The sequence below is a fragment of the Emiliania huxleyi genome (assembly GCF_000372725.1).
Source record: "Emiliania huxleyi CCMP1516 unplaced genomic scaffold EMIHUscaffold_108, whole genome shotgun sequence".
Taxonomy (NCBI): domain Eukaryota; phylum Haptophyta; order Isochrysidales; family Noelaerhabdaceae; genus Emiliania; species Emiliania huxleyi.
This window is the reverse complement of record NW_005201912.1, coordinates 327,641-353,751: the sequence shown is the minus strand read 5'-3', so window position 1 is coordinate 353,751 and position 26,111 is coordinate 327,641. Positions and strand designations below refer to the sequence as shown.

General features: G+C 67.1%; 9 protein-coding genes across 9 annotated transcripts; 5 read left to right on the top strand and 4 right to left on the bottom strand.

Moving 5' to 3' along the window:
- Positions 1–2,651: 2,651 nt before the first annotated feature.
- Positions 2,652–4,690, bottom strand: EMIHUDRAFT_439791 (putative mitochondrial translation elongation factor EF-Tsmt). The gene is made up of 7 exons (XM_005792378.1): positions 4,673–4,690; positions 4,468–4,596; positions 4,187–4,287; positions 3,878–3,966; positions 3,714–3,798; positions 3,380–3,430; positions 2,652–3,296 (listed from the first exon to the last, which is right to left on the bottom strand). Exons 2-7 carry the CDS (start codon positions 4,571–4,573, stop codon positions 3,000–3,002), a joined length of 729 nt encoding a protein of 242 aa, XP_005792435.1. The 5' UTR covers positions 4,574–4,596; positions 4,673–4,690; the 3' UTR covers positions 2,652–2,999.
- Positions 4,691–4,788: 98 nt separating this feature from the next.
- Positions 4,789–5,711, top strand: EMIHUDRAFT_439789 (hypothetical protein). The gene is made up of 2 exons (XM_005792377.1): positions 4,789–5,092; positions 5,315–5,711. Exons 1-2 carry the CDS (start codon positions 4,832–4,834, stop codon positions 5,384–5,386), a joined length of 333 nt encoding a protein of 110 aa, XP_005792434.1. The 5' UTR covers positions 4,789–4,831; the 3' UTR covers positions 5,387–5,711.
- A 344-nt stretch (positions 5,712–6,055) lies between these two features.
- EMIHUDRAFT_69888 (hypothetical protein) lies at positions 6,056–6,363 on the bottom strand (the record flags this gene model as incomplete). The annotated part of the gene is made up of 2 exons (XM_005792376.1): positions 6,056–6,157; positions 6,226–6,363. The coding sequence occupies 2 exons, from the start codon at positions 6,361–6,363 to the stop codon at positions 6,056–6,058; spliced, it is 240 nt and encodes a 79-aa protein (XP_005792433.1).
- Positions 6,364–7,134: 771 nt separating this feature from the next.
- Positions 7,135–7,548, top strand: EMIHUDRAFT_223228 (hypothetical protein; the record flags this gene model as incomplete). Its single annotated transcript, XM_005792375.1, has 1 exon — positions 7,135–7,548. The coding sequence occupies one exon, from the start codon at positions 7,135–7,137 to the stop codon at positions 7,546–7,548; it is 414 nt and encodes a 137-aa protein (XP_005792432.1).
- A 292-nt stretch (positions 7,549–7,840) lies between these two features.
- Positions 7,841–8,628, bottom strand: EMIHUDRAFT_223227 (hypothetical protein; the record flags this gene model as incomplete). Its single annotated transcript, XM_005792374.1, has 3 exons — positions 7,841–7,945; positions 8,112–8,183; positions 8,287–8,628. The coding sequence occupies 3 exons, from the start codon at positions 8,626–8,628 to the stop codon at positions 7,841–7,843; spliced, it is 519 nt and encodes a 172-aa protein (XP_005792431.1).
- Positions 8,629–16,473: 7,845 nt separating this feature from the next.
- EMIHUDRAFT_223224 (hypothetical protein) lies at positions 16,474–16,931 on the top strand (the record flags this gene model as incomplete). Its single annotated transcript, XM_005792373.1, has 2 exons — positions 16,474–16,527; positions 16,596–16,931. 2 exons carry the CDS (start codon positions 16,474–16,476, stop codon positions 16,929–16,931), a joined length of 390 nt encoding a protein of 129 aa, XP_005792430.1.
- Positions 16,932–17,093: 162 nt separating this feature from the next.
- Positions 17,094–17,393, bottom strand: EMIHUDRAFT_223223 (hypothetical protein; the record flags this gene model as incomplete). The annotated part of the gene is made up of 2 exons (XM_005792372.1): positions 17,094–17,112; positions 17,239–17,393. The coding sequence occupies 2 exons, from the start codon at positions 17,391–17,393 to the stop codon at positions 17,094–17,096; spliced, it is 174 nt and encodes a 57-aa protein (XP_005792429.1).
- Positions 17,394–20,708: 3,315 nt separating this feature from the next.
- EMIHUDRAFT_69877 (hypothetical protein) lies at positions 20,709–21,582 on the top strand (the record flags this gene model as incomplete). Its single annotated transcript, XM_005792371.1, has 2 exons — positions 20,709–20,937; positions 21,014–21,582. 2 exons carry the CDS (start codon positions 20,709–20,711, stop codon positions 21,580–21,582), a joined length of 798 nt encoding a protein of 265 aa, XP_005792428.1.
- A 241-nt stretch (positions 21,583–21,823) lies between these two features.
- EMIHUDRAFT_223221 (hypothetical protein) lies at positions 21,824–23,846 on the top strand (the record flags this gene model as incomplete). The annotated part of the gene is made up of 5 exons (XM_005792370.1): positions 21,824–22,324; positions 22,364–22,432; positions 22,732–22,821; positions 23,057–23,105; positions 23,692–23,846. The coding sequence occupies 5 exons, from the start codon at positions 21,824–21,826 to the stop codon at positions 23,844–23,846; spliced, it is 864 nt and encodes a 287-aa protein (XP_005792427.1).
- Positions 23,847–26,111: the final 2,265 nt, after the last annotated feature.

Sequence of the window (26,111 nt, the reverse complement as noted above, 5' to 3'; positions counted from 1 at the left end):
TGCAAGAGATGGCAGTCACGCCCTGCGCCAGCGGCGGCGCGGCAGCCGTGGAGTTGCAAAATAAGGCCAGCAGGCAGCAGCCTCCAATCCACCACACAGACAGGCGCTTGCGGACGAGCTGCCGGGTCGAGATCATTGGCAAGAATTGCTCCTTCATTTGTGTGGCCACCATCCGGTTGAACGCGTCGATCCCGCCAACGCCCTCGTAAATCCCATCGATCGCGGCGAGAATCTCCGCTCGGTCGGTCTCGCTGGAGCAGTCAGCCTTGCTGGCATCGAAGGAACGCAGCTGTTGGCGGAGCGTGCTTCGCTGCAGCTCCATGTCGGCGCCGATCAGGACGCCCGTTGTGCAGGCCAAGAAGGTTGCGCCCCAGTGCAGGCACACTGAGAGCCAGAAAAGGGACGAATCGTCGACATGGTCGTTGGGGTCGGGGATGCGGAGGAGCTCTGCGAGCCACACTGCCAGACAGGCAAAGTAGACCACCATCACAATCAACCCGACCACAAAGGTTACGCAGAAGCGGAGCGGGAGGAATCCCACCGGCCGGCGGGGGTGGAGGGCTCGAAATGTGGCTAGCTCGTACACGCACCTGGGGTGGAAGCTCAAGGGTGAGCGGGAGAGTGGAGCTGGGGGGGAGGTGGGTGCGGAGAGAGGGCACCAAAGGCGCGTGAAGTAGGTGTCATCCCAGAGCACGGTGAGCTGGGACGAGAGGGAAAGGAAGCCGCCCAAGTGCCGAATGCCTCGGAGCTTCTTGGCCGGGTCCGTCTGGTGGATGCAGCAGCAATCCACAAAGTAGGTGCGGTTGCTGAGCGCCAGCCGGAGGGATCCAGCGACCAGGGCGGCGATCAGCCCGGAGCCAAAGATCCACGGGGACAGCACCATCAGCGTGTCGTCTGCCGCCGGCTCGATGGAGGGGAGCATATCAATCAGAAGAGGCTCGTCCTCAGTCTCGATGGCGAGGAGCCCGGCGTCCTCCGGACGGAACGTCCTCCACGCGTCGCCGGGAAGACCCCAGATTCGCTGAATCGCCATCGAGGCGAGGCAGACGGCGATGGTCGCCATCATCGGGACGACCCCGGCCTCCTCGAGTGCCAGCGCGAGCCACTTGGCCGTGCCTGGGCCGGCCCAACTGTGGCTCACAAACGCGTCAAACTCCTCGACCACCTCTGAGCGTGAGTACAGCTCGGCCCGCCGCTCCTCTGGCATGCTGTCTGGATTGTTGTGGAATACCGACCGCCAGCGAAAGAGAGCCTCCGACACGCGGATGCCCCGCCGGATCAGCCGAGGTGGGCGCAGCGTGGACGCGGCGGCGATGTATTGCGAGATGGCGCTGGCCTGCGCGGTGCTGTGGCGGAGGTGGGCGAGCCGGTGCTGCGGCTTGCCCTCATCGTTGGCGCTGCTTGGGATGTCATCCTCGATGTTCACTTCGGGGGTTATAAGGCCTTCCTCTGCGTTGCTGAGCGCAACGCTCTCGGCGTGAGCACTCGTGCTCGGTTCCTCTTGCACCGTGACGAGCGCTCTCTTCCTCGACTCAAACAGGCTCGCCCACGCAGAAGCGGAGCCGGACAGGCGCAGCGAGTCCATCCTATGCAGGTCCACGCAGAAGCAAGCGCGTTGTCGCGGAAGGAGTTTGGCCCGATTGCTTGCTTGGCGCGAACCGGAGGACGTCGAACTCCTTCCACGAATTAAATTCCTCCTTTCCCACATCGGCTGTACGAAGAGAGGAGGAGCAGCAGGGACTCGAGGGACCATGTGGAAGACGGACGGCTAGAGCTATATTAAATGACGGCTCTATGGGCGTCTTATACCATAGTGCAGCCCGCACTCCCTCCATAGTGCTCTCCTCGAGCTCCTCATTTGGTGAGTCGCCGGCAAAGCTGGGGACACTCCGCGCGTGCAGGGGCTGCCAGCGGGCTAAGACCGCCTGCCACGCGACCCAGCGACCGTGTCCGCGTTGCGTGCGCCTCAAGGTCCGCCCCCTCCCCCTACCCCCCTCCCTCCCCAACCCCTCCGCTGACATGGTTCGTGTGTGCGCATTGCAGATTCCATGTGAGTCCGACCAGCCGCCGGTCAAGACGGCATGCACGAACTGCCGCCGTGCCAAGGTGAAGTGCATCTTTGAGTCCGGTGTTGCTTGCACGCGTTGCTCGCGCCTTAACCTCGAGTGCTTACCACATGTGCCGACGAAGCGAAAACGGCTCTGCCCGGCTGAGCGAGCCGCCGCCAGTGGTGGGCAGAGCCCCGAATGTGCAAGCTCGAAGCGGCCATTCCTGGGCAATCGCGACGGCCCAGCGATGTCGCTGGATCGATCGCAGTTGCAGCAGAACGATATGCGCGCGGCGCTCGAGGCTCTCGCAAAGGGCGACGCGCAACGGTGCTCCCACGGGGAGGCACCCCTCTCGCCGCCAGGGCCGGGAGCTCTCTCGGCAGTCCTTACCCTCATGTCCGTCAGACACGCAGCATGAGGACCGCACACCTACACACACGCATGCGCTGAGATCATCAGCATATCTAGGACAGGGGGGGGGGGGGGCTAAGTTACCGGGCTAGATCCTCGCTGCTTGTGACTCTGTCCAGAATACCGACAGTCCGATATCTCGCCCGTCGCCGCGGACTCCGCGGCGCGCGGCGCGCGCCGGCGGCCGGGCCCGGGTTCTTGTTCTTACAACAATACGTCATACGTGCCGCGCGCCGCAGTCGCGGAGCCTCCGGAGGGTATTCTGGGTACAACATGCTGCTGGTACAACATACAGCGCACAGGCGACGACAGCGCGCCGGAAAAACACCGTCACCGACGAACACCGAGCCGCGAGAGGGCCACTCTCGTGGGTCGCTCGCTTGGACGTTACCCCCACCCCCCCAACGCACTGCGGGTGGCACGCTCGTCGGGCCCGACACCGTCGTTGTTCTCTCTCTCCCTCCCTCTCGTTGTGACTCTTCACACTCGTCGTCCAAGGGCGAAACGCCTTGGTCTGCGGTGGGTCCGCAGCAGGACTCCTCACGCCTCCTCAGCCTCCTCCGCGCCGCCGCCGACCGTGAAGCGCGCAAAGCGGGCCACCTTGATGTTCTCGCCCAGCTTGGCGGTGTACCCCTTGACGAACTCGTCGACCGTCATGCCCGAGTCGCGGATGTACGGCTGCTCGAGAAGCAGCTTGGTCTTGATTGCCTTCTCCACCCGCCCGTTGACGATCTTCTCGATGATCTGCTCGGGCTTCCCCTGCAGGTCGTCGCTGGCCGCCTCGATCTTCTTCTCCTTCGCGATCCAGTCCGCCGAGATGTCGTCGCTCGAGATGGCCTACTCTCGCCCCCCCCCCTCCTCTTCCCGAGGACTCTCGGCCACCCCTCGAGCGGACACCCTCGAGCGGAGGCTCGAGACGCCTCGACAGTCGGGCACGCGGCGATCTGCATGGCCAGCGACTTTGCGAGCTCCTATTAATTAATTAATTAATTAATTAATTACATGGCCAGCGACTTTGCGAGCTCCTGGAGCGGGGTGGAGCTCGCAGTGAGGCAGAGGGGGGAGGGAGGGGGCGGGGCAGAGTGGTGCCCAGGGTGGTGCCCAGGGCGAGCGAGCCCAGCAACTCTCTGCAGCAAAGCAACGCCATCCACTCGCGCTGGCGGCACCGGCGGCGGCGGTAGTCGCGGGAGGGGGGGCGGTGGCGGTGGCGCCGGTGGTAACGGCGGGTGCGGCGGGTGCGGTGGCGGGCTCCACCTGGAACTCCGGCCGCTTGGCGACGAAGTCGGTCTCGCAGTTCACCTCGACCATGATGCCGAGCTTTGCGCCGGTGTGGATGTACCTAGTCGTACGCAGCGTGCAGCCGGTGCGGAGAGGCGCGGCTCGCAGCGCGAGGTGGGGCGCCGCAGCCGGGGGCGCACGTCTCGATGATGCCCTCCTTGGTGGCGCGGCCCGACTTCTTCTCCGCCGACGCGAGACCCTTCTTCCGAAGGGACTCTGTCGCGGCGTCCTGCAGCGCAGCGGGAGGGGTGCAGCGCAGCGGGCGGGGTTGGCGGCGATGGCAATGGGGGCGGCGGCGGGTGGCGGAGCTGAAGGGCGGGGGAGAGGGAGGAGGGAGGAGAGAGGCGACAGGGAGGAGTGAGGGCGAGTCCGCTTGGCGAGAGAGGAGGGAGGAGGGAGGGAGCGGTGAGGAGAGAGGCGAGAGGCAGAGGCGGGCGCAGGCCGCGCACCATGTCTCCCTCACTCTCAATCAGCGCTTTCTTGCAGTCCATCATGCCGGCGCCGGTCGCGTCGCGGAGGGTCTTCACGGTCTTGGCGTCCACGGCCACAGCTGACCGTGACACGGCGGGGGATCAGCAGGGTGCATGCTGCTGTTGCTGCTTGCCGCCGCGGTGGCTCGCTGCATGAGACGGCCTCCGCAATCCCGGAGTCGTGGGGAGAGGCACGAGCGGCCGGTGCCAGCTCCAGCGGGGTGCGTGCGCGCTGTGTGCGCGTGCGGAGCGGGTAGCACCTGCAACCACCGGCCCAGATCTGCTGACGGCGGCGACGGCGCCGCGCGAGACGAGAGGCTGCGGCTGGAGCACGTAGCTCTGGGCGGCGGCGATGAGGCAGAGCATCGTAAGCGAACAGAGGGGTATGCCTATGGCGGCGATTCGAGCAAATCCAGGGCGAGTGCGGTGCTGGGATGCGGTGCTGGGAGGCACGCGTTTGTGTACCTGAGGCAGGAGCTCGCCCAGCACACGGAAATGTCCGCTTGGCGCGGTTTTTTTCTGCCGCTGCTGCGAGTGAACGATTTCTCTGTTTCCGCGAGGGCGAGAGGGCGTGTGTGCTCTCGACTGGGCCCGCCTCCTGCAGAGGTCACCGCCGCGCTGCCAATGGCGAAGCACCACCCCGACCTGATCATGTGCCGGAAGCAGCCGGGCATCTCGGTGGGCCGGCTGTGCGAGAAGTGCGACGGCAAGTGCCCGATCTGCGACTCGTACGTGCGGCCAAACACGCTCGTGCGCATCTGCGACGAGTGCAACTACGGGTCCTTCCAGGGCCGGTGCATCATCTGCGGCGGCCCCGGCATCTCCGACGCCTACTACTGCAAGGAGTGCACGCAGCAGGAGAAGGACCGCGACGGCTGCCCCAAGGCGCGTCGTCGACGCGCCTTCCCTCCGCGCGGGGCCTCCCCCGCACCCACCTCACCCCCCCGCCGCGGCTGCCCTGCGTGCTGCCAGCTTGGCGCGCCGTCGTCAGCCGCGGCTGCTCTTTCGTTGCCCTCCGCCGCCCTCCTCCCCTCCCTCGCCGCCGCCGCCGCCCTCACCGCCGCGCCGCCGCACCCTAACGGCCGCCTCCCTGCCCCCGCCGTGCAGATCGTCAACCTCGGCTCGTCCAAGACGGACCTCTTCTACGAGCGCAAAAAGTACGGCTTCAAGAAGAGGTAACGGACGCTCCCGGCCGCTTGCACCACACGGCACAACGACATTGCGCGGTGTGGTGCAGACTTGGCCGGGAGAGGGAGGGGGCTGGCGCTTTTGCTGCTGCTTCGGTGGGCGGCAGCTCTCTTCCTGAGGTGGGAGGCGGCGGGGCTTCTGCAGCTATGCATGTATTCGGATAGATGGCACGGGCGGCGCCGGGCGGGCGGGCGGCATGGGGGCGTATACAGTCACACATGCCTATTGTACCGGACCTGTGCACCGGATCGCGTGCCGGGTCGGAGAGGCAGTCCGAGTGAGAGAGAGAGTTTGGGGGGGTGGGGGGGGGGGGGGGTGTGCCGGCTGTGCGTGCCTCGCGGCGCCTGGCGCCCTTCGCTGTGCCCCTGCTACCTCGTCTCTGCCGCGCGGGTGAAGAGAGAAGAGAGCTCGAGAGAGAGCCGGCGGCATCCGGCGGCGAGCTCTAGCCGGCTAGTACTGCGTCTGTTGATCCTAAGCATCTTTTCACGCTATTGCCTATTCCATGCACAGTGGAAGAGGTTCGTGTTCTTCGTACTACAAAGTACAATGCGTGTTGTCACCAACGACATGTTTTCTCACTACAAGAACAGAAGACAGGGGCACGCAGAGAGGCGGCGGCCAGGGGGGACTCGCGGAGACGGAGACTATGAAACCCACTCCTCAGAACTTTGCGAGATCGACGCCGTACTTGGCCGCCGTCTCGTCGAGGCCGAGCTTGCGGATGGTGCGGATGGTCGAGGTGGCCACCTGCGCGGTGCGGGGCTCGGGCCACCGTGAGCAAGCGGCCGTAGAGGCAGTCGTGGCGTGTGCAGACGCGCCTTGAGCTTGACGGTGCGGTCGAGCTTTGGTGAGAAGAACTTCTTCGTCTGCAGGTTGGGGTACTGCCAGTACGCGTTGTGCTTGTTCGAAAAGGTGACGCGGTTCGCATTGTTGGCCTTCTTCCCCGTGATGTCGCACACCCGCAGCATCTGCGCAGCGCAGCGCAGCGCAGAGGTGAGCAGACTAGCTCGCGCCGCAGCGTCGCGGCCCCCGATACCATTCCCTCCCGCACACGCGTTCGGTCGCAGCCGGGCGCGGGCTCGCGCGCCTGGATGGACGAGGCGGCGGCGGCGCGGCCAGTCGGCCTCAGCTGCTGCTTGGACGGCAGCGGCGCAAACGCAGAGCAGCCGAGCGCGAGAGCGCAGAGCAGTAGAAGCCTCATGTCTGCGGGGGGAGTCGGTGTGGGGCGACGGTGAGGCGGGGGCGAGATGCAGCGTGCTGGTGGCGTGGTGAAACAAACGCCGCCGCCCGGGGACGGAGCCGCAGGGAGACCGCCGCTGGCTGCTGGGGTGCGGCCAGCATGGTGGGCGGGAGGCGGTTCGGTGTGCGGCTGACGGCCACTGGGAGCCTGGATCTCGCGGCGTGCTGGATTCTGGTTGTTTTTCTTCCTCGGGCAGAATTCGGGAAAGCAAGCGGCGATGAGGCGAAGCTGACCCTGCTCGAGATGCGGGGCAAGCGACAGCTTGATCTCGACACTTATTAGGCACTGGTCAAGCAAGATTCGAGAACAGGAAATGAGACGCGTCAGGTTTACGCGCGCAAGGCTCGCAAAGAACGTCTCGTGCAAGATTTCAAATCGCTACCCACCCATCGGCAACTCTACAACATGCCCAATTGACCAGCGTATGATCCTGCTCAGTGATGTATCTGCCAAGCCAGAGTGGTTGACATTATGATGGCACCGCAGTCAGTGCACGGAGATGGCGGGCGCACGCTTCTGCGCCATCGCTGCGGGCGACACGCCGTCGACGGGACGGCTCTACGACAGCATCGCGTGCCTGTGCGTCCCTGTCATCCTTGTCGACGATTTGCAGCTCCCCTTCCCACGCACGCGCCCGCTTCCACCCTCCTCCTACGGCGTGCGCTATCCAGAGGCGGACTTCCTGGCCGATCCGCTCGGCGCGGCCCGCCGCATCCTCGAGGGAGCGGCCGGCCCGCCGGGAGCCCGCAACTGGCGGGGTATGCAGAGGCTCCTCCTGCCTGCACGGCGTGCGCTCGCCTACCGGCACGCGCACTCCGACGTCGCCACCCTCGTCCTTCGCGAGGCGTGGGCCGGCTGCCTGCAAGAGCGCCGTAGCACCGCGAGGCCGGTTTCGCAGGTGGCCAAGTGCTGAGCCGCCCACGCATTCGCTTATTCTGACATCCACGCCGCCGCGCGTGCCCTCCGGAGAGCCTCTGCCTCTCTTCACTCTCTCGGGGGCGGTTCATTTTTTGGTTCTCCGTGGTTTTGGTCGATGGTCCCCACGGTGCGAGACCCCAGCACCCCCGCGCCGCACCGGGCGCCCCAGATATAACATAATATCTGCGGATACGAACACAAAATTGGAGGGAAAACAGAGAGCGCCTGGGCTGGAACGCCTCTCTGCCCGACTGTACCGTAACCTGTCGCTAGTGAGCCGCAGCCCGTCAACCGGCCCCGGCGGCGGCGACGAGCCCCTCGCCTCGCCACCCCAGTCGGCCGAGCAGTCGAACCTCCGCCTCGCTCATCTCCGCCGCGTCCACGTCGGACGTCTCGTGGTCGTAGCCGAGCAGGTGCAGCAGCCCGTGTACCTGCCGCAGCCAGGGGGCGGTCGGGGCGGTCGGGGGGTGGCGAGGGCGGTGGTAGGCTGCGGAGGCGGTGGGCGAAAGCGATGGTAGGCTGCAGGGGTTGGGGGGGGGGGGGTCGCGCCAGCAGGACGCGCAGCTCGTCTCGCCGCTCGTGGCCGCGCTCTGCCGCCTGCCTGTCGGCGACATCGACGCAGAGGACGACCTGCGGACGTCACGGAGGCGTCGCGGAGGCGTCGCAGACTTGTTGTGGACGCGCTGTGCGAGTGCGAGTAGTGCGCGGCAGATGGGACGCGGGACGAGCACACATCGCCGAGCATCTCCGCGTCGTCCTGAGGGAAGGAGAGCACGTCGGTGGCGCAGTCCTTGCCGCGCCACTGCGCGTTGAGCCCGCGGATAAAGTCGCTGTCACACAGCGTGAGTGACAGCTCCGCACGCGGCCGGTCCTCGAGCGCGGCTGCCGCCGCGGCCAACAAAGCCAGGCCGTCCGCCTCGAGCGCCTGCAGCAGCGAGTCCTCGGCGTCGAGCCCCTGGCAGCCGACGAGGACCGACAGCGCCGCCAGTCGCGGCGCGGCCGCGCTGCTGCTGGAGCCGCCGGTGCCAGCACTCGGCTCCAAGTTGCTGCTGCCGCCGCCAGTCCCACCACTCATCGCAAGCCAAGGCGATCGACGCAGGGCCGGTGGCGCGGGGCGGAAGACGGCAGACCCGACAGCGAGGCATCGAGCCGACTGGACTAGCAGCAGGGCAAAGACCGCCATCCTCTCGTACACAAAAAGAATTTAACGAGAGGCACGGGACTGGCTAGTCCCGTGCCCAGTGTCGTGCGAGGTTATTGTAAAATTCTTTTTTTGCACAACACTGGGCACGGGACTGGCGCGCACTGGCACTAACACAGGTACACCAAAAGAATTTTACCACCAAACTCCCTCGCACGACACTGACTGCTCACTGGGCACGGGACTGGCGCGCACTCACTGGCACTAACACAGGTACCTTCTATTCCAAAAGTTATTTAGGGACACCCCCCCTACCGCCGCCCAGTACGTGCTCCGCAGCTGAGCCCACGCACCCCACAGCAGCTCAGGGACACAATAAGCTCGCACACAAGTGCTGGTACGCACAGCTCGACGCGTACTTGAATGCTGCCACTGTCATTCTAGCCGGCGAGCGGCGGCGTCACAGCGTCGACTCTCGCATCGCGATGAGACGCACTGCTTGCCCAGACGCGCGCCTTGGTGCGCTCCTGTGGTGCAGGAGGAAGGCCAGCGGTCGTGCTGCGCAGGCCCGGCCGTCTGGCTGAAGGGAGCAGCAGCTGGCGCTCAACAGCAGCGCTGTCGAGCACCGCAGCTACACCACACTCCCGCCAAACCACGTGTCATTTCGCGCCAAGATTTGGCGCCAAAATGGCACTTTAGTGTCCACCTAGCCACGTGGTCGCGGCCTGAAGCTCCAAGCTTCTGGGAGTGAGGCTCTGGGGGGGCGCGGGGGCCCCCGGAGGCACCGTGCGCCGCGCAGCAGTGCGGAAACGGTGCTCCGGCTCTATTAGTCTCTATTAGCACCGACTTCCCGAATGATCACGGTTGATCAGAGGGCAGATTTGGAGAGATCTCGAGGAGTACACACAGATAGACCCTCCAACCATCAGAAACCTCCAACCTGATCGGTCGTACTGACCGCCGACAGATCACTCCAGACAGCAGACAGGCCGACGTCTGCACGCGGCCGGCCGGGCGAGAGGCTTGACACGATCCGACCCTGCGAGACCCTGACGCTGCTGCTAGCTATCAGACATGCACTGCTGACTGCTGCCACAATGTGCGACCTGTGCTGACCCACTTGGCGGCCTTCCCGGTCAGTGGTGAGGCGCAGTTCAGAGCTGTCGATGGCGCGTCCGATGCCGCACTGGTCCCACATTGGTGACACGAGACCACCAAGTTTGCCGGTCCAAGAGAGAGGCACTGGTGCTGTCCTGAGAAGGTGCGTGGTCCCTCTTGACTGCCCATGCGCGCGAGGCTGTGTAGGCATAGCCTCGAGAGTGCCAGCAGCCAATCCGAGGCAGTTTGTGACGCGCATTGCGTCAGAAGCGTGCACGCGCTGGAAGGACACCTTCCTACTGGCCGTACGATCAGGTCGTCACTGAATGCTGAAGACTAAGGCCGCGAGCTATGCAGGCGGTCAGTTGAGCAGCATGGCACGGTCAGCAGCGCCGACAGGCTGTCGCAAGGCGTGATAGCATGGCCGAATTCCCTGAAAACAAGTGAAAAATCGCGCAAAAGAAAAAATGTGAAAAATCGGCGCCTGCGGCGGGCCATCGGACCCCATCTCCCCCCCGCATGGATACCCTCTAGGGCCCCCGCGCCCTCCCAGAGGAGTGAGGCCCCACATCGCTGGACTCCATTTGGTGTGCAGGCGGCACCCTTCCGATCGTTCGCCGATGTCCGAAACCGGGGTGGTACTAAATAACTTTTGGCAGGAATAGAAGGTACACAAAAAGAGATTTTTGCCGGCCGTGTCTTGGTGTTCGTGCGTCGCCCGTCTCTCTCTTTCTTATTCATTTTGACTGGCACGGAGAAAAGAATTTTCGCGGCTTCATCTGGCCCGCTGGGTGCGCTTCTTAGGACTTAGCTCTTCGGCCCTGGGTGTGTGAGGTTTGACTGCACTCCAACGGTGCTCCAAGTGACCCTTGTAATCTAGTTGGCCCGCCGCCACAGACCTCAGGCGGTTCCTCTGTGTCTGATCTATCCAGCTGGCCGCGTTCCTATACGACCACCACTGTGCCGACGTTCAGAGAATCGCCTCTCCCCGCTGCAAGGCAGTGGCCTGGAGCGGCGCCCTCGGGCTCAGCGGCGGAAGAAAGCGTTGATGGTCGCCTGCTTGAGCGCGCGGCTCTCCTCGCCAAACCCCTTCGACTTGCGCTTCTTCCCCGTGTTGGCCGGCGCGTTGGTGCCGGGCGGGTTGGCCTGTGGCCGAGCCGCTTGAGGCGGCGAGCCCCGCGGCGCCGGCGGCGACTGCACCGGCGGCTGCGCGGCGGGCGGCGTTGGCGACGGGTCCATGTCGGGCGGCGGCGGCGGCGGCGGCGGCGAGGACGAGAGCGGGTCGGGCGGCGGCGGCGAGGACGAGGGCGGCGGCGGCGGGTCGGACTCGATCGGCGGCGACGAATCGTCAAGGTCGATGACGGGGGATGCCGTCGCCGCCTCCGGAGAAGCGTGCTGCTGCTGCACGGCTGCGGCCGGGGAGGGCTGCGGCGCGGCGGCGGCGGCGGCGGCCGTCGCCCTGCTCTTTTGGCCGCGTGCCCGGCGCGGCTCCGGCTGGGACGCGCGCTGCGACGAACCTTGCGACGCCGCCACCGGCGGCGTCGACGAATGCCCCGACGCGCTGCGCGCCCAAGCTTTGTATGCGGCGGCTGGCGTAGCCGCGGCAGCAGCGGCGGCCGCCCCTCCGCCGCGCCCTGCGGTGAAGACGGCAGCCACGCTCGTGCCGTGCGCTCCGCCTGGGAGGGAGGGTAACCGGCCGCCGCCGCCTGCGTCGCAAAGTGGCGCGCGATCGCGGCGGGGTCGGTGCGCGAGAAATGCTCGCGGCTTTCGGCCGGCATCTGCGCAAAGATCTGGGCGGCGGCCGGCAGCGGCGGCCGGCGGGCGGCCGGCGTGGCAGAAGCGGCGGCAGCGGAGGCGGCGGCGGCCGACGGAGTAGTAACGGACGGGGTTGTGGCTGCGGCGGCGGGGGGCGGCGGGACGGCGCTCGAAGTGGCGGCGGCGGCTCGTCGGATCTCTGCCGCCGAGACGAATCCGCCCGAGGAAGCCGCCTCAGCCGCGCGCCTCGCCGCCCGCGCCTGTGCGGCGGTCGCCTGTGGGGGGGACGCGGTCGGCGTGGACGTGTCTTGGATGCGTCCGCACCGGCGGCCGGGAGACAGAGAGGATGGGGATGGCAGAGGGCGAAGGGGGAGGGGGAGGGGGGGGGGGGGCAGAATGTGTGGGCGAGGGGGAGGGGGCGGCGCAGGGACGGGCCACCTCCGCGGCAGCTCGCTCCGCGGTGAGTTGGCGGAGCGCCATCTCCCTCGCGAGCTCCGCCGCCTATGGGACATGTCTCGGACATGTCACGGACGTGTCCCGGACATGGCATCTCCCTCGCGAGCTCCCCGCCGCCTGGCGCGCCCGCCGCTCCAGCTCCTACGTTGCAGGTCCACGCGAGGGGGTGAGAGCGGCATCATGCATTCGGCGCATCGCGTGCACACCAGGGCTGCGCGTGCAACGAGTGCGCAGGGCAGGGAAGAGTCAGCCGAGCACGCGTCTTCTGCAGCGCTGGTCGGGAGACAGAGATACAGGGGTGTGCGCATCTAGCTGTTGCACTGCCGCAGACTGCTCCGGTGTCGCGTGTCCCATTGACTCACGTCGCCGTCGCTCCGCGCGCCGCCGCTCCTCCATCGCCGCCGTCGCCGCCGCCGCGTCAGTCTGTGGACATGTCGTGGACGTGTCGTGGACGTGTCGTGGACGTGTCGTGGACGTGCCGTGGACATGTCGTGGACGTGTCGTGGACGTGTCGTGGACGTGTCGGCGGGCGTGCCAAGGGTGTGGCGGCGGGAGGCGGTGGGGGCGTGGGTCAGCCCCAAGCCGCCATGTGTGGGATCGGAGGGGCTGGGAGGGCGCCGGGGCGGAGAGGGCGCAGAGAGGGCGCGCGGAGTGGCAACGTGGACAGAGGAGCGGAGGAGGCGGTCCACCCTCGTCCGTCGAGGCATGTCCAGGACACGTCCATGACATGTCCGGGACATGACCTTAGGCGGTCCGCCCTCGTCCGTCGGAGTGCCGTCGGAGAGGACGTGTCCCACTGCGTCCCACCCCCCCTCTCTCTCCCCACACCCCTCTCTCCCCACACCACGCTCTCTCTCCCCACACCACCCTCTCTCCCCACACCACCCTCTCTCCCCACATCCGCGTCGCCTGCCTCGCGCTGCAGGCAATCTCTCCCCACATCTCCCCATCTCTCCCCAGCATCTCCCCATCTCTCCCCACCTCTCCCCATCTCTCCCCACATCTCCCCATCTCTCCCCACATCTCCCCATCTCTCCCCATCTCTCCCCACATCTCCCCATCTCTCCCCACATCCCCCCCCCCCACCCTCCGTTGGCCACCCAGTTGCTCGAGCTCGACGATCCTCGCTCGCAGCAGCGAAAGGGGCAAGTCGCACGAAGCGTCGAGTGGCAGCGAGAGCGCCGCGCCGTCTGCGCGCTGCAGCAGCGCGCGCAGCCGAGGCGCGGAGCCCCACATCGCGACGTCCTGACGGATGAGCCGTCGATGGGTCAGCCCGGCGGAGGCGTACTCTCCAGCCGGCGGCACGGAGCGGCGGCGGTGCGGCTAACCTGCTGCGCTCGCTTGAGCGCGTACTCGACGTTGATCACCTCGAGAACGCGCTGCTGCAGCCGCTCCAAGAGGCGGACGCCTGGCAACGGGGGGTCAGGGAGGCTTCAGGGGAGCGTTCGGGAGAGGGCGCCGCGCCGCCGCTCGAGGGGAGGGTACGGGTAGGGTTCGGGTACCATCGAGGAGAGGGTACGGGTAGGGTTCGGGTACCATCGAGGAGAGGGTACGGGTAGGGTTCGGGTACCCTCGAGGAGAGGGTACGGGTAGGGTTCGGGTACCCTCGAGGGGAGGGTACGGTTAGGGTTCGGGTACCCTCGAGGGGAGGGTACGGGTAGGGTTCGGGTACCCTCGAGGGGAGGGTACGGATAGGGTTCGGGTACCCTCGAGGGGAGGGTACGGGGAGGGTTCGGGTACCCTCGAGGGGAGGGTACGGGTAGGGTTCGGGTACCCTCGAGGGGAGGGTACGGATAGGGTTCGGGTACCATCGAGGGGAGGGTACGGGTAGGGTTCGGGTACCCTCGAGGGGAGGGTACGGGTAGGGTTCGGGTACCCTCGAGGGGAGGGTACGGGTAGGGTTCGGGTACCCTCGAGGGGAGGGTACGGATAGGGTTCGGGTACCCTCGAGGGGAGGGTACGCGCGCCGTCGACTCCGTCGTTGAGGGCAGCCTCCCGGATCCTCGCGAAGAGCACCGCCTTTTGGGACGCGTCAGGGACGTGTCACGGACGTGTCACGGACGCGTCTCGCTGCGCCGACCCGCGGACGCTGTCGCCTTTGCGCCCGTCGGCGAGAGGGCAGAGCCGGTCGAGCCGCGCCAGTGCCTGCAGATGCGCAGCAGCGGCTCCTTCTTGAGCTGCGACAGCCGCTCGAAGATGCGGGTGCGCTGCGCCTGCGGAAGGGGGGGAGGAGCGGGCGGGCGGGGTGGGGCCGGCGGCGGTCGCACGGTGGCCAAGGAGGAGGGGGTGGCGGCGCGGAAGAACGGCTCTGTGCACAGTGCCGGAACGCAATGTCTCCGCCGTGCGGGCGCGGCAGCCTCCCTCCATTCCGGGGGCCACTGTCTCGCATCTGGGCGTGTGCGGCGCCTCGGCGCCACCGACTTGCACGTTGTTGGCCCGCACCGCCGCCGCCACCTCCGCCGCCCGCCTCGCCGCCTCCGCCTGCGCGCGCGCCTTAGGGGAGGAGGGAGGGCGAGGGGAGGCGTAGTAGGAGCCGAGCAGTGAGCAGGCGGCGAGCGGCGGCGGCGGGGAGTCTGCGAGGTCTGGCGGCGTCAAGCGGCTGTGCGGGTCTCTCGCAGCAGAGCCGGAGGGTGCCTCGGAAGTGTCTCGGAAGTGTCTCGGAAGTGTCTCGGAAGTGTCTCTCGGAAGCCGTGCGCACCTCGGCCTCGGCAGCCGCCTTCGCCTCCGCCGCCCGCCGCTGCCGCTCCGCCTCGTACGCAGCCGCGTTCGGGTTCGGCGCACGCGGGGCCTGTTCACACCCCGACGCCGTGAAGCGCCGCTCTCGGGCACCTCCGATGACAGACTCCGCGAGCCGGCGGCGCCGCGGCGGCGGGGTGGCAGTTCGGAGCGCGTGCGGTGGTGGGGCGGCACGGGCAGCGGAGTCCGGCGTCGTAGATCGCGCGGGTCGCTGCGTCACGAAGCGTGGCGAAGGCGGCCTGTGGCGGCGGCGATGGGGTGGGCGGTGAGGCTGGAGGCGATTAAGGAGGCGGAGATGGTGGTGGTGGCGGCGGAGGACGGCGGCGGGTGGTGGGGGATGCGATGCGGGGTGGCGGCAGAGGCGGCCTGCAGCTTCTGGAACGCCTCCGTCGCTAGGGAGTTCTGCGAGGCGGGAGGGCGGGAGGCGGGAGGGCTGGGGTCGTTGCGAGGAAGGCCAGGGAAGCGCCAGCGCGGAAGGCGTGATGGTACCTGGCACTTGTCCGGGTGCACCACCCTCGAGGTGCGGTGGAAGGCCCGCTTGATGTCAGCGTCCGACGCACTGCGCTCGACCGCAAGCGCGGCATAGTGGTCGTTGGAGCGCAGGACGCGGTTGACCTCGTCATCCGCGGGCGAAGACTCTGAAGCGCCTGCTCGCCCCGCGCTGCCCGACTCTCCTCCCGTCCCGTCGCCACCCTGCGCCGTTTGCGGCGGCGGCGGCGGTGGCGCGGCGGAGGGCGGCCGGTCGGCGGCCTTTGAAGTGCCCTTCCGCTGCGCGCGCCGCACGCGCTCCACGTCGAGCTGACGCTGCGTGGCGGTAATCTCCTCCGCCAGGCTCTCCAGCGGAAACAGGTTGAGCGCCTTCTCCAGCGCGCTAACAGCTCTCGAGAGCGAGTCGACGAGATCATTGCTCGCTGCCGCAGATGATCCGGCCTGCAGGAGCGCCTTGCGCCCACGCGCCCTCCACGCCTCGGCCGCCTCCCGATTCGCCTCGAGCATCGGCCGCCGCGCCGCCGGCTCGACTGCAGGCAGCCGGTGCGACGGTTGTTGTTTTGTGTTCACACCCGACGCATCCCGCGCGCCTGTGAATAAATAGGTCTGGGAACGCTCCAGAAGATTTTTATCTACCCTATGAACCGCCAACGGCGATTCGAACCCAGGTCCTCAGATTCGAACCCAGAGCCGCCGACCATAGGTCGAGCGGCTGACATCGAGAGAGAGATTTTTAGAAGCCAACAAGAAATGTGTGACCCAACACAGTTCTTTGACATCGATGTGAGTCGCCGATCATATGTCGAGCGGCGGTCTCCGGTTCGAGCGGCCGATCCTGGGTTGGCGGCTGTGGGGAGTGAAAAATCGTGTGTCGGAGTGATGCTCGCCAGAGCAGCTCGTCGCCTTCATCGACGAGCAGGCGCCCCTCTTGAGCGCCGCCACGCTGCGCGTGGCGGAGGAGCACCGCGCCGCACGCGTGGAGCAGCCCGAGTGGATCCTCTCCGAGGTCCTCCTCTCGCCGGACCTCGCCCCGCACATCCTGGCAGCATTTCGAGGTGCTCAACTCGCTCGAGCGGTACGACCCGTCTACACCCCACCGACTCGCGCGCAACGAATCGGCGGCGACTTTGCGGAGACGGACGGTGATGCTGGAGGCGAGGAAGGTGCCGCCCGCATCATTTTGCGCACCACCCGTCCGCACGCGCCCCCTTTGTGGGTGAGCGGCGGGCCTAACTTCACCCCTGCATGAACGGCAGGACCGCGATGCACCTCGCCGCAGCGCAGGGGCACGTGGACATGGTGGAGCTGCTCGCCGGCGAGGGGTGCTCCACGAGGCTGCGATCAACCGGCACGGAGGCTGAGTCGAGGCGCTGAAGCGGTTGGGCGCGACGCTGCGCCTGCCGGAGCACGAGGAGGCGTCGCTGCTTTGCAACGCGGCTGCAACGTCTGACGCCGGCTTGCTGGCCTCCCTCCTCGCCGCCGGCGCCCTCCCCTCCGCGTGCGATTACGACGGCCGCACGGCGCTTCACATCGCTGCGTGCGCTGGCTCGCCAGTGCTGGCAGGCACACTTTTGAGGTCCCTGCGCCGCCCGATTGGCTCGCTCAAGGATCGGTGGGGGCACACGCCCGAGGACGAGGCGAGGCGGCGAGGGTTCAAGTCCGTGTTGGAGGTGCTGAGAGGGACACGCGCCGATGGTAGGTAAATAAAAGGCGAAACGGGCTGCGACAGCCGAAAAAAGTTGTAAAAAACCGCAGCTCGAGCTAGTAGGACTTTTTTCCAGGCGGGAGACGCACGGCCACGGGTACAGTATGGACTGCGCAGCGAGCCGCCGCGTCGTCTCGCTCACACACACCGACTCTCGCTTTTAGTTTTTGCACAACGCGCTGTCCTCTCAAGGCGCGGAGTCCCGCATTCCCACCCCCGCGTAAGCCCCGCGGGACGGTGTGAGCCGACGGCCGACGGTGGCGGGCGGCGCAAGCGCTCTTCAGCGTGCGTTCGCCTCTTCCCACTCCCGGATCTGCCGGCGCAGCGTGTGGTTGGGGGCGAGGAAGCTTTGCACGAGCGCCTCGCCCGTCATCGGGCTCGTCGACTTGGTCGCGAGCCAGCGCTCGATCGCCGACCGCTCGTACGAATGCCCGTCCGCCGCCATCACCGGGTCACTCATGAGCTCGGTCGTGATCGGGCAGATGAAGTCGGCCGGCGGCTCCTCCCTCGGAGCCGGCGCCTCTGCGGCCGAGGACGGCCCTTGCGCCTCCGCCGCCCGCCTCCCCTCCTCCAGCCTCGCGCTCTCCTCGAGCGCCGCCGCAAGCTCCGCCTCCTCCGCCGCCGCCGCCGCCGCCTCTGCCGCCTCCTCTGCCGGCGCCTCGGCCTCTTGCGACGGCCCAGCGCCGCCCCCGCCGCCCTGCTTCTTCTTCTTGCCCCTCTTCTTGGCCTTCGTCTTCTCCTCGGGGCACTTCTCCGCCTCCTCCTCCGCCAGCAGCGCCGCCGCAGCCTCCTCGGCCGCCCTCTCGGCCTCCACCCTCTCTGCCGCCGCCCTCTCGGCCACTGCCCTCGCCACCCTTGCCTCAATCTCCGCTCTCTTCGCCTCCCTCGCCGCCGCCACAAGTGCGCGCTCGCACTCGGCGTGGCCCTCCTCCTTTGCAAACTGCAGCGCCGTCTCGCTGCTCGCAGTGCGCGCCGCTGTGTCAGCGCCCGCCCGCAGCAGGCAGAGCACGACGGCGGGGTGGCCCTTGTAACACGCGATGTGCAGCGGCCTGACGCCGTTCTCCCTGGCTTGGTTGACTGCCGCGTCGGCGCCGAGGAGCAGCCGAACGCACTCGAGCTGGCCCGTCTCGCACGTGATGTACAGCGGCGTGGCGCCGTTGACGTTGGCTTGGTTGACAGCTGCGCTGGCCTCGAGAAGCAGCCGGGCGCACTCGAGCTGGCCGTTCTGGCACGCGACGTACAGCGGCGTGGCGCCGTCGTCCTTGGCTTGGTTGACCGCCGCGCTGGCCTCGAGAAGCAGCCGGGCGCACTCGAGCTGGCCGTTCTGGCACGCGATGAACAGCGGCGTGACACCATAGTCTGTGGCTTGGTTGACCGCCGCGCCCGCCCGCAGCAGGCAGAGCACGATGAAGGGGTCGCCATGGTAGCACGCGATGTACAGCGGCCTGACGCCGTTCTCCCTGGCTTGGTTGACTGCCGCGTCGGCGCCGAGGAGCAGCCGAACGCACTCGAACTGGCCCTTCTCGCAGGCAATGAACAGCGGCGTGGCGCCGTCGTCCATGGCTTGGTTGACCGCCGCGCTGGCGCCGAGGAGCAGCTGGGCGCACTCGAGCTGGCCCTTATGGCACGCGACGTACAGCGGCGTGAAGCCTTCAGCGTCTGCTTGGTTCACCGCCGCGTCAGCCTCGAGGAGCAGCTGGGCGATCTGGGGGTGGCCCTTCTGGCACGCGATGTACAGCGGCGTGGTGCCGATTTCCCTGGCTTGGTTGACTGCCGCGTCGGCGCCGAGGAGCAGCCGCGCGCACTCGAGGTGGCCCTTCTGGCACGCGATGAACAGCGGCGTGGCGCCGCCGTCCTTGGCTTGGTTGATCGCCGCGCTGGCCTCAAGGAGCAGCCGGGCGCAGTCGAGCTGGCCCTTCTCGCACGCGATGTACAGCGGCGTGAAGCTGTCGTCCCTGGCTTGGTTGACCGCCGCGCTAGCCTCGAGAAGCATCCGAACGCACTCGAGGTGGCCCTCCTGGCACGCGATGTACAGCGGCGTGGCGCCGTCCGCCTTGGCTTGGTTGACCGCCGCGCTGGCGCCGAGGAGCAGCCGCACGCACTCGAGCTGGCCCTTCTGGCACGCGACGAGCAGCGGCGTGGCGCCGGTGTCCTTGGCTTGGTCGGCGTCAGCGTTGGCGCCGAGGAGCAGCCGCACGCACTCGAGCTGGCCCTCTTGGCATGCGATGAACAGCGCGGAGCAGCCAATGCCAGCCGTCGCCCCCACGCTCGCACCGCTCTCAATCAGCAGCCTCACCGCGTCGGCCTGCCCGTAGTAAGCGGCCCAGGCCAGCAGCGTGAACTGGCTCTCGGCCTCGAGCCGCGCGTCGAGCAGGGCCGTGAGCGCCGGGCCGCGCGTCCGCCCGAACAGGAGGGCGCGCAGCGAGGTCAGGTCGCCCCGGCGCAGGTCAGCGATCAAGGTGGGGCTCATGGCGTTCATGGCAATTGATTCCGCCACCACCTCGATTCACGCGACAGGCGAGGCGCGGGACAGCTACCCACACCCACCCCGCCGCATTCGTCGCCGGCGCGCGACACGTTCCCGTCGGCTGGACTGCCCTCGTCGAGTGCGTGTCGCCAACCAAGGCGGGACGCACTCAGGGACAGTGCCGGCGGGACGCGGCTCGAGAGGCGGCTCCCGCGGAGGCACGGCTGGCACCCGTGGCGCGGGGCTCGTCTTCGGAAAGACCAGGATCGCTCTACTGGCAAACTTCTGGCTGACACGCGCGCCCGGTCGAGCCTTCGGCGGGCGCGCTGCGGTCGCACGCCTACCCAAGTCATATGCCACGGCGTGCGATCTAGATTCAGCACACGCGCCTCTGCTCGCAACCACTCATCCAATGAACTGTCGTCACCCATGAGTGCGAGTTAGGGCTAGCGGCTGGCCAATAGCCTGTGAGGAGGGCGTCCATAGACACCTCACAAGACCCCACACACGGTCTCGTCCGTGCCTTGCGGCCGGCGACGAGATTGCTAGAGGCGGAGCAAGCCTGCTCTAGTCTCACACGTTCGCCCCTGTCGCCTGTCTGTGTTGTTGTGCTGTTGTTTGTCTCTTGGCACCTTGGAGTGCTGGGGGGGGCGACAGGGGGGACGTGGCCTGAGTGATGTGTACGCCCACTCAGGATGTGTGGCAGCCCGCTGGCTGTGTGTCTTGTGAGCTTGTTTGTGTCTGTGTGTCGCTCGTGCGTGTCGTCATCATCTGTCTAGTGTCCACCCATACCGCGTTGGTGTCCAGTCCGAGCCTGACTGTTCTTCACCTTACTACATACATACATAGCTGCTGTCGCGAGGTTGGAGCCACGCGCGCGAGCAAATATGTGGCGCGTCGGCCTCGCACGCTCCAGCCACCCGCACCACCAAGCACCACGCGGCGAGCCGGCCTCGAGCGGGGCAAGAGTGGGCAGTGGTGCGAGGGCGTGCCGAGCTCAGGCGGCGAGCGAAGCGCATCGCATTGGTGGGAGTGATTCAAGCCCAACCTGATCGTCTATAACAATCTCAAGATGGGCACTGCGCGCGCGCTGTACGACCTGCGCGGCACCACGTGTGCTTCGGACAGCTCTTCCCGCGCTCGATCACCGCCACTGAGGCGCCCGTCTACCTCAGCCTCACTGGCATCAACCTGCCGTGCGGCTGCAACCGGCTGCTGCACGCGCTCATCCTTGGCAAGCTGCACGCGTCGGCGCTCTCCAAGGACGGCGCGATCCAGAAGCGCTACGCGGCGGCGGGCAAGCCCCCGATGACCGTGCACGACCTCGAGGACCTCTACCAGTGGACGCTGTGCGGCTGGAGCCCGGCGCTCTTTCCGGGGTACGCCGATCAGCCCGTGGGGCAGGTGGTCGGCTTCTGGAAGCTGGACGATGCGCAGCAGCTCAAGGCCTTCAAGCCGACGGCCGAGCTCAAGGCCTTCCTCGCCGACGGCCCCACGCCCATCTACGTCGGGTGGGGCTCGATGCTCGTCAAGGACGGTGCGCCGCCGCCCCACGGATCGTCGCCCACCGACACTGCGCGCCCGCCTCACCCGCGCGCGTGCACCGTGCGCAGCCACGTTCATGACGGTCGTGGCGGTGGAGGCGGCGATGCTCGCGTCGAGCCGGGCCGTGGTGCTCGGCGGCTGGGCGCAGCTCAACGTCGACAAGCTGCCCAAAGAGCGTGCCGACCTGATCGCGTACGCCAAGAAGAACGTGCACTTCGCCACGGGCTCGGTGCCGCACGGCTGGCTGCTGCCGCAGTGCTCGGCCGGCGTGGTGCACGGCGGCGCCGGCACGGTCGCGGCGGTGGTGGGCGCGGGCATCCCGTGCATCGTCACCCCGGTGCTCAAGTGCGACCAGCACTTTTGGGGGCAACGCTGCAACACGCTGAACGTCGGCGTGGGGCTCAACAAGCTGCTGGCGCAGACGAGCGGCGCGGACGTGGCGGAGGCGCTGGGGAAGGTGGACGACACCATGCGCGAGAGCGCCAGGGCGAAGGCGAAGGCGCTCAAGGCCGAGGACGGCGTGGGCACGGGCGCGGCGCTCCTCGGTGAGATGGCCGACAATGCGAAGAAGGCGGCGCTGCTCGCCCGCCGCCCTTCGATGGAGGAATGGGAGGACGGCACGCCGCCAGTGTGTTAGTGCCAGTGCGCCCCACCACTTTTCCCTTTTGTGGTGCTAGTTCGTGCCAGTCTGCTGTGAGAGGGGCCTGAAGGTGCCTCGGCGCTGAACGCGTGGGAGGCGGTTGCGGCGATGGGGACGGCGCGGGAGGGCTCCGCTGTGGCGGTTTTCGACGGCAAGCTCTACGCTGTGGGATGCTTGCGGCGTTTCTGGTACGGATATCTGGCGTCTTCTCTCTCCAAGCCGCACATCCTGCGGCCCGATGTCGGCTCCGCGCACGGTCAAGTGCTGGGCTGCGGCGAAGCCAAAGGCCGCGCTCGAGGAGGTGTGCATGGAGGTGCCATCGCTTGGTCCCCACGGCGTCGAGCTACGGGTGCAGTTTTGCGGCCTCTGTGGCTCGGATGTGCACCTGATCAACTCAGACGGCGGCTACGCAGACTTCACCGGGTTTGCAGTCGGCAAGCCGCAGGTGTGCGGACACGAGGTGATCGGCATCGTCACCGCGGTTGGAGAGGAGGTCACGCACGTCAAGGTGGGCGAGCGCGCGGGCATCGGCTGGCAGAACGGCGCGTGTCACGAGTGTGAGTGGTGCAAGAAGGGCGACGAGCAGCTCTGCGCTTCGGTCAAGGCGACGTGCTGCGAAGGCAACGTCGGCGCCTTCGCCGACTACGTCCGCATACAGGACGGCAAGTTCTGCTTCGCCATCCCGGAAGCGTGCGACTCGGCGCAGACGGCACCTCTGAAGCCGCCGCGACTCTGCTCCGTCTCGACGGCGGCGTCACCGCAGCCCGCGCCCGAGTAGGCGCCGCTGCTGTGCGGCGGGCAGACCGTCTGGACGCCGCTGGTGCAGCAGACCAAGGACGGCGACAAGGTTGGCATCCTCGGGCTGGGAGGGCTCGGCCACATGGCAATCAAGGAGCGGCCGCCGCCCTGCACGCACATCTCGCACCGCCTCCGGCGCTCTCCCGCGCCTCCTCCGCCTCCTCCGGTCGCTCCGCACGCGTGCCGCCGAGCCCGCACCACGCACCACGCGGCCAGCTCCCATCGCCATGGCCGTGACTCCTCCCCTCTCTCTCTCTCTCTCTCTCTCTCTCTCTCTCTCTCTCTCTCCCTCCCTCCCTCCCTCCCTCCCTCCCTCTCCTGCACCACACTCTCTCCCGTGCCGCGCAGTTTGCGAGCGCGCTCGGCCGCGAGGTGACGGCGCTGTCGGGGTCCGCCTCAAAGGCGGAGGAGGCCAAGGCGCTCGGCGCGCACGCCTTCGTCGCGCATTCGGACCAGTCGCAGCTCGACGCTCTGGCCTGCGCCTCTAGACGCAGATGCGGATGCAGATGCGGATGCGGATGCAGATGCAGATGCAGATGCGGATGCGGATGTTGGGGCCCGTCCGACAGTCTGTCACACCACAACTGCAAGCCCACGGAGGCATGCCCCGCGTCGAGGCGGCCCTTCCTTCCAGCGCGCCGCTCCGCTCTCTCCCCCTTTGCTCCTCCCGCAGGCCGGCACGCTCGACTTCATCTTGGTGACACTCGCCACCACTCAGACGGGTGCCGCTGCCCCCTCCTCCTTGCCCTCCTCCCTGGCACCGCATATGGACCGCCAAGCCACGGCCGAGTCACTGCTCGTCACGACGTGGCGGCCCTCCTCGTCCCCGCCCCCACCCACCGCCACCACCACTCCCTGCACCCCGCTCCGCGCCACCCGCACGCACCGATCCCACGCCGGGCTGCCGCCCTCATCGCCCCCTCGGCGCCCTCCCCCCTCGCCCCACCCACCCACCCACACCCCACCCCACCCACTCGCCCGCGCCCCGGCGCTGCAGTCGACTTTTCAAAGTTCTTCCCGCTGCTCCGCCCGCGCGGGACCATCTGCTTCGTCGGCATGTGCCCGCCCATCACGGCGAGATTAGCCGAGACTAGCCGAGACTGGCCGAGACTGGCCGAGATTGCCCGCCCGCGTAGCGGCCCGTCCCTCTCTTCACAGCTGGCGCGGCGTGAACAGGCGGACGTCTTCACACTCGGCTTCACGATGAACAACATCACGACTTCAAACACGGGCGGCCGCGACGCCGACGCCGTCCGCGCGACCCACGCCGGCGCGACCGCTCCCCACGGGTGGCCCGCGCGTGAGTAGGCGGCCGCAAGGAGATGGAGTCCATGCTCGCCTTCTGCGCCGAGAAGGGCATCGGCGCGAGCGTCGTCCTGCGCCCGATGGACGAGGTGAACGCGTGCCTGGCGGAGCTCGAGAGTGCAAAGCACGCGAAGCGCTTCGTGCTCACGCGCGACTAGCCGGGGGAAGTGCGCATGAGAGAGAGAGAGAGAGCGAGAGAGGTTGGAGCAGCGCGTGCCTCAACTCGAACGAGATGTCCGAACTCCCACGAACGGCGCGAGAGGGCCCGCAGCGCAGTGAGAGGCATGCGAGGGAGTTCGCATATCTCTTTACCCATATAACTATTATAGCCCCCCGCTACCCGGTTGCACCGTGCGACGTAGCGGGGGGCCACGAAGATCGAAGTCTACGTTTACGAATCGTATAACGAAAACAGAACTCAGAAGTTAGTCCCGCGAAGGTGTGAATTTGGCCGCCCAGTTACCCCCCCTTAGCAGAGGGCGCTCTCTTTCGTGGCAAAACTCGTCACTCCGCTTGGCGCCAAAGCAGATTTCACGGGCCATCCGGCACTGAGGCCGCATTTGCAAATCCGACGGGACGGCACGCGGAGCTGGATCGTCTGGCTCGCCGCCACGTGCGCCGCATGGGAGGACAATGCAGCCAGGGCACCACTGCAGTGAAGTCTGCAGTGGTATCAGGACGCGGTGATTGTTCAAGAAGCCCCAGCCCTCGTGGTAGCCACAGCACGCGGCGAGGTCTCCCATCTTATTGAGGAAGTGGCTGTCAGACCGAGCGTCGAGGCCGGATGACACCCCATACAAGAGGTGCTTCCAGGCTGGCCCGTAGAAGTGGTCTCAAGATTAGAGACCCTGGAGAGCTAACGTGTAATAACGAAGTGGCAAAAACAGGCTCTCAGACTCGGCTCAGAGCCCAAAATTTGACGATTTCCGGGAAAATAGAGAAAAGAAATCAGTAACCAGCCTCCGGCGGGCCCCCCGCTACCATCCAAACCCGAGAGCGCTGCACAGACGGTCTACTAATCATATAGAGGCTCAAGTGGGACTGTGAGTCCCGACACACATAACACGCGACACGGCTCAGATCGCGTCGAGCACTGCGCCTGTATCGTGCTTGAGCATGGCCTCGAGCGTACTGAGGTCGGCTATCCCGAATTCGTTGAGCAGGCGCTCCAGCACAATGCTGAGCTGCGTCGGTGCCATGTGTCGACGTGTCCAAGAGAACGGACGTCGCCGAAAGTCCTTCATAGTTCACGCCGAAAAGTACGTCTAACGCCTCCTGCTAGCTGGGGCACGCTCCACGCGGCTGTGGGCAGCGCTCCAGCTCGATTAGGGCGCTTTTCACGCGAGAACGCCACGCTCGTGACCGAAGGCTACGCCTACGGCCCCCGTCGTGCGACTCTAGCCCCGTACACGCCGCTCTCCGGTGGTGTGCCTGTGATAGTGCTAGCACGCGCCAGTTCGCACCTGTGTCGAGCCTGTCTGCTGTGACAGTGAGTTGTTTTGTATAAATTCTTTCTTTTTTCGCCACTCTCCCTTCCGAGCGAAAATGAAAAGAAGAAGAAGAAAAGAAGCTTAGCGATCAGGGAGGATCTACCTGTTCGGCCTCGAGGAAGCTGCTGGGGGAGAGGGGGGGAGAGAGGAGAGGAGGAGAGGGGAGAGGATGAGAAGAGGAGAGGAGAGGAGAGGAGAGAGGAGGAGAGAGGAGAGAGGAGGAGGGGGAGAGGAGAGAAGAGGTGGGGGGTGAGAGGGAGGGAGGGAGGGAGGGAGAGAGGGAGGAGAGAGAGAGAGGAGAGCCTTTGAGCCTTGGCACCAGCCAGGCAGTTGATTTGGCCCTGGCACCAGCCTTGGCAGTTGGGTTGGCCTTGGCACCAGCCTTGGCGGGCGGGCACGCGGGACATGCACGGGCGCCAAGGGGCGCGGCGCCGACAATCACGGCGGTGATTGCGGCGCAGGTGGGGGGACGGGAAGTCCGCCGGCGTTGCCGGGGGCCCAAGGAAGCGCGAGGGAAAAATTCCGCCGCTGAGGGCGCTCGTGCGGCAATAGCCGGGTGGAGGGGGGAGCGTGCCGGACGGGGCGTCGTCGCGCCGTCCGATGGTCTGCTGCCCCGCGCAGCAACCGTCGGGCGACGACCCGGGGGCCAAAAACCCGGCGACGACGGCGCTCTGGATGGGGCGTGACCTCCTGCCTCCAACCTCCTTCCTTTTTGAGCAGGTGTGACGCCGCGCAAGCGACGCTCCGAGATCGCCCGAGATAGCGCGGCGCGGCCCCGAGATCGCCCGAGATAGCGCGAGATCGCCCGAGATAGCGCGGCGCGGCCCCGAGATCGCCCGAGATCGCGCGAGATCGCCCGAGATCGCGCGGCGCGGCCCGGGGCGGGGTGGATGGGTTGGGAGCGAGGGGGCGGAAGTGTTCAGTGCGGTAGAT